We start from the raw sequence: 10,113 nt of genomic DNA, 5'->3' as shown, positions 1-10,113 counted from the left end.
CAGAGAGTAAATCTCAGTTGACCGCTTTGTTTGTGGCGCCTGCAAGAAGATAATGAAGGTATTTTGGTTAAGAGGTGGAGGCAAGAAGATCAAGGTGGAGGGGAATACATGCAGTAAGATTATGGCAATAGAAAGAGGGATTTAGAGGACAGAGGGATGGAAAGATGAAAGAGATATCCAGAGTTTATTATCCAAAATATCCATCATGCATTAGTGTGATAAATGTAGGATATGAAAATATACCATCTGATCACTATCTAACTTAAGTGTTTTAATATTGTTGTTGCAAGTGTCATTTTCATTACAGTTAGTTGTAAAGAGGTTAATCAACAATACAGAGAAGGGCAGAAAAATAACACTGCTCTAGAATCAGCCAAGCCACTAAAGGCTTTCATCAACTATCAACGTGGCAGGTGTGCAGACTTCACAATAGAAAGGTTATGTAGAAATAGTAGTTTTCAGAAACAACTAAGCCTTCAAACACTACAGCACCAACAACAGCATCTTAGTTATAATCAATAAATAAAAGAAACAACAAAAATCTTAATTACTAAATTATCATCAATGGCCAGCTTTAACTTGCCATTTATTAGGCAATAATACGCAGTCTGCACAATGCAAGATCATCTTTAAGTCTTATAATATAAGACATAAATTAGATTATTTGTGTAAATAGAAAATTAAATAATACATCAGAGGAAGCATACATACACACATTTGCAAACCCAAAAACAAAATGTATGCAGTATCAGATTAAACCACTACTTGTCTGTTTCTTACTGAAGTAATAAAGTACAAAATGAAACTTTATGGAGTAAGCAATACCCCATAAACTCCCTCATGCTATCTACACTTATTTTCTTCTTTGGCTTCCTAGTAATTTTACCTCTGCTCTTGCAGAAAATGAAGAAATGTTGTGTGTGGTGGCTGTGTGTACATGTGTGTGTGTGGTCCACAGAATGTGTATTTTCAACCTGCCTGTCCGGTTATCTTGATCAATGTCAAATGCATCCTTTGACAAACAATGTCAGAGTGTGGGAAGCATGTACTAATACAAAAGAATGATGTTTGTTTTTAGCTACATAGTTAACTTTGCAGCACAACAATGGTGCAACAACTAACCCTACAAGACAACATATAGAATGAAGTTAGATCTCCAGCAGTCCACTGCTCATTTCCACCCCATTGCCTGAACCAGTTTTCTCTCCTTTGTTAGTAGGGTCACCAGGGACTCCTCCATTATTCTGCATGGCCGTGTTGGGTTTATTGGGGTCTGCCATCTCCTCATTCCTGGTGTCCTGGGTCTCTCCCTCCCCGGTCTTTCCCTGCTGCAGGGCAGACTCTGCGTGCGTCTTCTGGTGCTTGCTGAGGTGGTCACTGCGGGTGAATCTCTTGTTACACAGCAGGCAGGTGAACTTCTTCTCCCGCGTGTGCGTGCGGACATGCCTCTCCAGTTCGTCGGAGCGTGTGAATCGCTTCCCACAGAACAGCCAGTTGCAGACGAAGGGTCTCTCTCCAGTGTGCCAGCGGAGGTGGGCCTTGAGATGCGAGGCCTTCCCATAGACTTTCCCACACCCTGGGATGTGGCAGCTATGGACAGGCTTCTTCCTCAGGGATGCAGCTGAGGCCCCCAGACGCTCCAACTCCTGGCAGTTGGGACAGTCACAGGTGGACCTGCCAGTGGTGGTTCCTCCATACCCTCGTGATCCAGCTGCAGGCTTCAGGCCCATCTGATTCTCCATCAGCCCCCCGCCGGACACCTGCTTGGGCTTGTACATGTCCTGAGGCAGCATGTGCTGGGAGGACTGGAGGAGGTGTGATGAGGAGCCCAGGCTCACTGAGGGGTACTGAGCTGCATTGATGGAGGTGAAGTCAGAGGCATAGCTGGGCAGCTGGGGGCTGAGGGAAGCTTGGGGAGGGATGGGCTGGAGGGAGCCCTGGAGGCTGTCCGTCTGGGGCTGGGCAGCACTTAACCAGTTGGTGTTGGGGTGGACTTCCCACCAGGAGGATGTGGCATTGGAGGGGGCAGCGGTGATGCCGGGGTGGATGCCAGCCTTGTACCAGGAGCCGTAAGGGTGGGTCATGTCCAGGGAGGTGTAGACGCTGGTCAGACAGTCGGCTGTGCCGTGGGCCTTGGACACCAGCAAGGACTGCTCCTGGGACATAGAGGTCTGGAAGGAGTGGGAGAATGGGTTGTACTCAGACGTGTACCCCCCAGAAGACGGTGGTGGACTCGCGGTGGGTGCGAGTAGCCTCCCTCCGGAGCTGAACAACCCAGTATAGGAGTTCTCAATGCTCTCCCCTCCCCTGCCGTTCTTCTGGAGGTCTACGGTCATGCTATACTGCTTCTTGCCTGGAACGGTGCTGTCGGTGCCGGTCTTTCCAGGTGTGGCTGAGTCCCTCACAGGGCTTCCAAACTTGTTGCAGGTGGCGGTTAGCATAGCAAAAGAACTGGAGCCATAACGAGCTTCCTCCTAGAGAGATGAGGAGACAGGAGGGATTAGACACAGGAAATGGCTGCTACTACTATTGCTTCTGTCAGTGTCAACACTAATCAAAACAGTATGGCAGGCTGTTTTTTCTGCTTTCCCCTCTCATTCGTTTTTCAGCTGAATTTAAATTAAATGACTGTCTTGATATAATAAGGCTGCTTGTTTTGGCAAAGTGACTGAAGAATGAAAGAAAGTGGAAAATAGGAATTAAATGTGATTAGAATGTGAATTTTAAATACGATTTTTTTGATACTTTGCAACAACTTAGCATGCTAGCTAATCCTTCCTCTAACCCTAACCTTAACTCTTAACCCTAACCCAAAACCCAGGGTTTCCCAAACTCGGTCCTCGGAACCCCAAGGGGTGCACGTTTTGTTTTTTGCCCTAGAAAAACACAGCTGATTCAAATAATCAACTAATTTTCAAGCTTTGACATCATCGATTGTGCAACATTTTCCCATCATTCTTTTCAAAAGTCTTCAAGCTCTGTCAAATTGGTTGTTTGTAACTGCTAGACAGCCATTTTCATGTCTTGCATTAAATTTTCAATTTGCCAGTAGATTGTCAACTTGATTCATGATGATGAATGCTAGCTTGCTAGCTAAGATGTTGAAAGTATGATGTTGACATCATCAGTCCAATCAAAGCTACTGTAGATATGATGTGATTTGATATAATTGTGGCCAATGACCTGAAACCTTCCTGGATGGGCACGTCTAATGTAACTCTATGGCAGCACCCAAGGGGCTTGAATTTTCGAACTCCACCCTTCAATTTTGCAGTGATGTTGTGTCCCCATGAGTGGCAGAACACTGAGCCAATCACGGCGCTAGACTAATATTCTCTAATAACTAGAGAACGTTACCAACCCCTACACTCTGTATTTTTCCGCTGGCTACCCCACCACAGAAAGCACTGAGCTAGGCTGAAATTTGGAGCTGCCTTACTCAAAAAAGAGACTAAGTTTGTATGAGGCTTTAATAACTCAATGATGATGATTGTATTTACATAGTTTTTTGCAAACTGATATGTGACACGTATTAATGCCCCCCCAAAATATTTGGGACCTGTTTTGCATGTTATTTCAGGTCGCACTGTCCACAATACTAACCTAATTTACAGTGAAAAAGAAGGAAGCCTGTACAGAAGAAAAAAAATATTCTAAAATGTTCATCCCGTTTACAACAAAACAGTAAAGTAGTGCTGCAGAACATTTGGTAAAATAATTAACTTTTTGTCCTAAATACAAAGTGTTATGTCTAGGGCAAATCCATTACAACCCATTACTGAATACCATTCTCCATATTTTCAAGCATAGTGGAGGCTGCATCATGTTATAGGTATGCTTGTAATCGTTTAAGAACATTCAGAGAAATTATAGATAAAAGATATCGGTGCTCATCGGCCATTGGACATAAACATTGAGATCAACATGAGAGGACTGCCTCTCATCCGCTCGTCATCCCCTTATGCCATAGTTTGTACATCTCAATTGTCAGTAGAAACCACATCTGTTTAAGCAAGTTAGCCATATAAGTTATATATTTTTTTAAAGGCAGTAAATGAGGCTGAATGAACTGTTTCGCTGCCAGACAAGACTCCGCTGATAGCCAGGTGTAGCAGTTGTAAGGTATAGTCCCTAACAGTTTGTGGGCACTGTTTGTCACCATTATAGTGCAATTAATACAGTATATTGTTTAGTGTTGTGTTGTGGCTTTGCTGGCATGCAGAATTATTATTTTTTGTTAGCCCCACCAAAATATACAGTTGAAGTTTACGTACACCTTAATAACCAAATACATTTAACTCAATTTATCACAATTCCTGACATTTAATCCTAGTACAAATGCCCTGTCTAAAGTCAGTTATGATCAAAACTTTATTTTAAAAATGTGAAATGTCAGAATAACAGTAGAGAGACTGATTTATTTCAGCTTTTATTTATTTCATCACATTCCCAGTGGGTCAGAAGTTTACATACACTCAATTAGTATTTGGTACCGTTGCCCTTAAATTGTTTAACTTGGGTCAAATGTTTCAGGTAGCCTTGCACATGCTTCCCACAATTAAGTTGGGCGAATTTTGGCCCATTCCTCCTGACAGAGCTGTTGTGACTGAGTCAGGTTTTATAGGCCTCCTTGCTCACGCACGCTTTTTCAGTTCTGCCCACAAATTTTATTTAGGAATTAGTTCAGGGCTTTGTGATGGCCTCTCCAATACCTTGACTTTGGTGTCCTTAAGCCATTTTGCCACAAATTTGGAAGTATGCTTGGGGTCATTGTCCATTTGGAAGACCCATTTGCGACCAAGCTTTAACTTCCTCACTTGATGTCTCGAGATGTTGCTTCAATATAACCACGTAATTTTCCTGCCTCATGAAGCCATCTATTTTGTGAAGGGCACCAGTTCCTCCTGCAGCAAGCACCCCCACAACATGATACTGCCACCAACGTGCTTCATGGTTGGTATGGTGTTCTTCGGCTTGCAAGCCTCCCCCTTTTTCCTCCAAACATAACGATGGTCATTAAAGCCAAACAGTTCTATTTTTGTTTCATCAGACCAGAGGACATTTCTCCAAAAAGTATTATCTTCGTCCCCATGTCCTCTTGCAAACCGTAGTCTGGCATTTTTTATGGTGGTTTTGGAGCAGTGGCTTCTTCCTTGCTGAGCGGCCTTTCAGGTTATGTCGATATAGGACTCGTTTACTGTGGATATAGATACTTTTGTACCTGTTTCCTTCAGCATCTTCACAAGGTCCTTTGCTGTTGTTCTGGGATTGATTTGCACTTTTCGCACCAAAGTATATTAATCTCTACGAGACAGAACGCGTCTCCTTCCTGAGCGGTATGATGGCTGCGTGGTCCTATGGTGTTTATACTTGCATACTATTGTTTGTACAGATGAACGTGGTACCTTCAGGCATTTGGAAATTGCTCCCAAGGATGAATCAGACTTGTGGAGGTCAACAATATTTTTTCTGAGATCTTGGCTGATGTCTTTTGACAAAGTGTCATTCATAATTTCACCATGCTCAAAGGGATATTGATAAGGGACTTGATAAGCTAATTTTTACTCCTGAATTTATGAAGGATTGGCATAACAAAGGTGCTGAATACTTATTGACTTCAGACATTTCAGCTTACATGTTTAATTTTTAATTACTTTGACATGAGGTACTATGTGTAGGCCAGTGACCAAAAACAACTCAATTGAATCAATTTTAAATTCAGGCTGTAACACAACAAAATGTTGAAAACGTCAAGGGGTGTGAATACTTTAAGCAACCAGTCTTGCGAGGGCCGTGGGCTTAAATAAACATAAGGTTCACCAGTTTTTGATGGCCTACAAGGACGTTTTAAACAGCATCAGGGACGTCAGGCCAACAAAGATTTGGAAAATAGATGAGACTGGAATACAAAATGTCCAGAAACTGTTGCCTGTGGTGGTAACAAGGGAGCAAAATAGGTTGCACGGATGACCAGCACAGAGAGGGGCTTCACAGTAATTTGTGCTATCAGTGTAGCGGAGCAGTACGTACCCGCCCCTCTTCCACCGGAAGAAGATGAATGAACAGCTGCTGGTTAGAGCACCTCCAGGGTCCGTGGGAAGGGTAAGTGACTCAGGCTGTGTCGACAGTACCATCTTTGACAACTGGCTCTACCACTTTGCCCACAGTGTTGGTTGCACCCCTGAGGAACCCCACATCCTTATCATCGATGGGCACCACTCCCATAAGACCCTGGAGGCTTTCTTGCCAGCAAGAGGCCAGGGAGTTATTCTGCCACCCCACTGCATCACTCTGCCACCCCCCTGCCATCACTATACCACCACACTGCAGCCAGAAGATGCAGCCGTTAGACTGTACCTTCTTCAAGGGTCTGAAGGCCTTTTACACCAGGGCAGGAGATCAGTCGATGACGACGCTTCCTGGGAAAAAGATAGGTATATACCAAATGGCTGGCCTCTTCGCAAAGGCCTATAACAAGGTGGCCAGTGTGGAGAGAGGAGTAGAGGCTTCCGGGCCAGTGGGCTGTGACCTTTGAAAAGGACATCTTTACAGAGGCAGACTTCTTGGCCACGTAGGTTATAGAGCAGCCTGATATGAGCAGTTATAGAGCAGCCCATTGCCGGTAAGAAAAAGTAATCTAAATTAATTAAAAATAGCAGAAGCAGCATGGACGTGGTATAAAGTGTTTATTGTACTGACACCGATGTATTGTTTTTGTTGTTTATTTTGAATGCATAGTCTCCATTCAACCACAGTGCTCTACCGCCACCCCTGCCACCTCTACCGCTGCCATCACTAGCTCTACAGTACCTCCATCTCCACCAGCTCTAACACCAAAATCTCTACCTCCACCACATCTACCTCTGCCACAACCTCTACCCTGCAGCCTTTACAAAAAATAAAGTCAGCACTCATTTTAGGGAATATACATTTCTATATAGTGATTAGAAGTGTTTATTGTACCAATCCTCATGTGTTCTTGTTTGTTTGTTGTTTGTTTGTTTGTTTGTTTGTTTGTTTGTTTTTGGTTAAACCAACAGCCAACAGCTGCAGCAGTTCTATCGGAGTTGTCCCTGAGGCCGAAGCTCCAGGAGGAGATTATTTTTTTAATTTTTTTTTAGGAATTCAAAACAAGTATAGAATCTAGAGTATAGAGTATATAACAAGTATAGTTGCATTTCTGTTCAACATTTTGTATCAAGACTGCCCAAATGTGCCTAATTGGTTTATTAATAACTTTTCAAGTTTATAACTGTGCACTCTCCTCAAACAATACTATGGTATTATTTCACTGTAATAACTACTGTAAATTGTACTGTGCAGTTAGATTAACAAGAATGTATTATTTCTGCCAATATCAGATATGTCTATGTCCTGGGAAATGTTATTGTTATACTTACAACCTCATGCTAATTGCATTAGCCTACGTTAGCTCAACCGTCCCGTGGGGGAACCACTGATCCTGAAAAATAATTTCTAAATAAAATGGATTAATTTTCTGCAATAACCACCATACTTTAATAACACCCCTTTTCTAAAAACAACAATTAATGACATTCTTCTTAGTGGAGGCTAGTTACCCCCTAGTACCCTATAGCCTACTCGATTATTGGGCAGATTCAAGTTATTAAACTTAAGACCATTTAGGTCTCTAGTCTCCTCACAGAAGCAACAAAGTCCCCAGTGGCGCCGCATGGCTGTTGAGGGTGGATTTTACCCGTCTCCCTAATAAGCGCCTGCTGTCGATTTGGCGTATCCTGTTGCCTTAGCTCCCGTTTCCAGGTTAATTGCTGTCAATCAATTTTCAATCCCCTCCCCGTTGAGGCTTAGCTTGTATGTCCCCTGCTTTAGTTTTGATGACAGGCAGAGGTGTAGGCTAATACTTTAATTGCAGTGGAATCTTTTGGGAAGGGTTGGAGAGAGATTACGTAGCGTGTAACATAATGTAGCGTTTCTTGTTGATTTTGTTGTTGACTGATTTGCCAAACATGTGGGCTCCAAGCTGTCGTCTAAGCAGTAGGCCTAACCAAACTGACCTTTTCAGCAAGAATCTTCGGTCATATAAGAGCTTCATGTTGGCCGTGTTTTCCTAGGTCTGCTATATCATCCAACTTGCCTAACGGTCACATTTTCAGTTTTGATAGGCTAAGCCTAAATATTACAGCATTGGCCTATGACTGACATTTATAAGCATTCCAAATGGTAATTATATTACCTACACTTTAATGCTGTTGATGACCTTCAAAATAAAGTCCCTGCTTTTGACAGAATTTTTGTCAGAGAATGCAGTTACGCACACCAATTCTGACAGTTGGAGAGCCAACCATTACATTTAGGCCATATCCTATAGGTTTTCACAATCTAATATTGTCTTATAAAAGCCTATTTGTCGAATGTCAACAGTGCAACGTTCTTTCTCGTTTCTCCATTACCTCAAGAACATACCCTAACGACATGACTGATCGTTCAAGGAGCGCACTGAACAGACCGATATAGTAGCCTACCAGTGCGCATTAAGTTGACCACGACACTCAGTTCGTGAAAAATACAGCAGCAATTGGCGCCCTAACTGTAAAACAGCTTAAAAGTTCATTCAAAAACACATACAAGTATATTCCATACCTCCAGGATAGATGCAGCCATCCCTGAGAAACAAAGTCCAAAGAGTCGAGAGGGAAGTTGGATAGACTGTTCTCTTCTCTGCTCGTGGTCCCAGGACAGTTTGGGAGAACTCCGGCACGAGCGCACAAACCTCTTTGGAAAAGAGAGAGCCCGCCCCTTAATTATAGGGTCCGCGATCTTTGAAGATTCGCTGAGAGGCAATAAAGGAGAGAGGGAAGCGAAAGGGAGGGCATTGGAGGAGAACAGAAGACATCCCACCTCCCAAAATTCAGATTGACATATCCAGATGAATCTTGGGGAAATAAATGGGTGGTTGGCTATTACGGGGGCTATTATGAAAGAATAGATAAAGACTTCAATTGTCAGGTAATTTACACCCTGCTTGCATCAAAGCCACCACCATGCTCATTCAGGATCACAATATAGTAACGCATGCATTCTGTCAGCGTCGACATTATATAGGTAGCCTATTTATAGCCTACCTGCTAATATTAAGTCAAATAATGCTGAACATCTTTGGCGCTAATGATGCATTGATAGAACATATGTTTACTGGCAAAAGCATGCGTTATGGTCTCCAAATAGGCCGAATCTTCAAATATAGCAAAATAATACCATAATAGTAAAACGCCCACTACTTCAACTGCCCCTACTTCAACTACCCCTTACAGTTATTAATACCATTGGGTCTAGGCTACTATGGTCAATAATAATAATAATGTTATTAGTAGCAGTAAAGTTGCTTGCTTTCGGTATTGTTGTGAATTAAGCCGGTCGGGTATGCGGTTTGCTTCACAGGTTTTATTGTTGAGTTTTTAACGCGCTTTCTAAATACTTTTAAAATACTTTTGTAGGTATGATCTCTAATGATTGAAAGGATTCAACTGCTCGAAATTACAACAACAACAAAAAATACTGCCATCAAATAAAATACATTCCGAACACGGCTTTAAGCTAATGGTTGGAGTAAGAACAAGAGTTTGTTTCCTCGTTTAGGCCTAAATCTCCAGAAAGAAAATCTCTGACGATTTTAATAGATAGTCCTACATGTGGAAATATTTACTATACTCCAACACAGCTGTAGGCCTACTTAAATCCATCTTCAGATCTGTTACAACATTATTTCTCCATGATTTTATTTTGCAAATAGCTGTGATTAGCAGACTACCTCATACAAACCCTGTGTATTTCTTGAAACGTATATTTTATAGAGCATCATTTCCACCACCTGTCTTCCTTTATTAGTGGCTCTATTAAATCACATCCGCTTTAGCCGACATCTGCATAGTGGTTGGGTGTCGGAAGTGGAACTGCGTTATAGCTAGCTGTCAAATCCACAAGCCGCTCCATGTCATTAAAGAGGACATTGTTGGCTGCACTGCGTTGCATTAATTAAGAGAAATCCCATGCAGCCTTGTTCACAAGTTCTGCACCTCGATTAGGATGGGATAAAAAAAATCCTCATTTTTTCAAATGGAGCATAAATATTTC

General features: G+C 42.4%; 1 protein-coding gene across 2 annotated transcripts; it reads right to left on the bottom strand.

The window, feature by feature from the left end:
* Positions 1-256: 256 nt before the first annotated feature.
* Positions 257-8,762, bottom strand: LOC112255440 (transcription factor Sp7-like). Of its 2 annotated transcripts, none has more exons than XM_024428424.2 (2): positions 8,623-8,762; positions 257-2,474 (listed from the first exon to the last, which is right to left on the bottom strand). In XM_024428424.2, the coding sequence occupies exons 1-2, from the start codon at positions 8,641-8,643 to the stop codon at positions 1,149-1,151; spliced, it is 1,347 nt and encodes a 448-aa protein (XP_024284192.1). In that variant the 5' UTR covers positions 8,644-8,762; the 3' UTR covers positions 257-1,148. The 2 variants fall into 2 exon arrangements, with proteins under 2 accessions (XP_024284192.1, XP_042180110.1); XM_042324176.1 differs by having other exon boundaries at positions 8,608-8,735.
* Between the last annotated feature and the right edge of the window lie 1,351 nt (positions 8,763-10,113).

The sequence above is a fragment of the Oncorhynchus tshawytscha genome, linkage group LG07 (assembly GCF_018296145.1).
Source record: "Oncorhynchus tshawytscha isolate Ot180627B linkage group LG07, Otsh_v2.0, whole genome shotgun sequence".
NCBI classification, from domain to species: Eukaryota; Metazoa; Chordata; class Actinopteri; order Salmoniformes; family Salmonidae; genus Oncorhynchus; species Oncorhynchus tshawytscha.
This window is presented reverse-complemented; position numbering and strand designations above follow the sequence as displayed.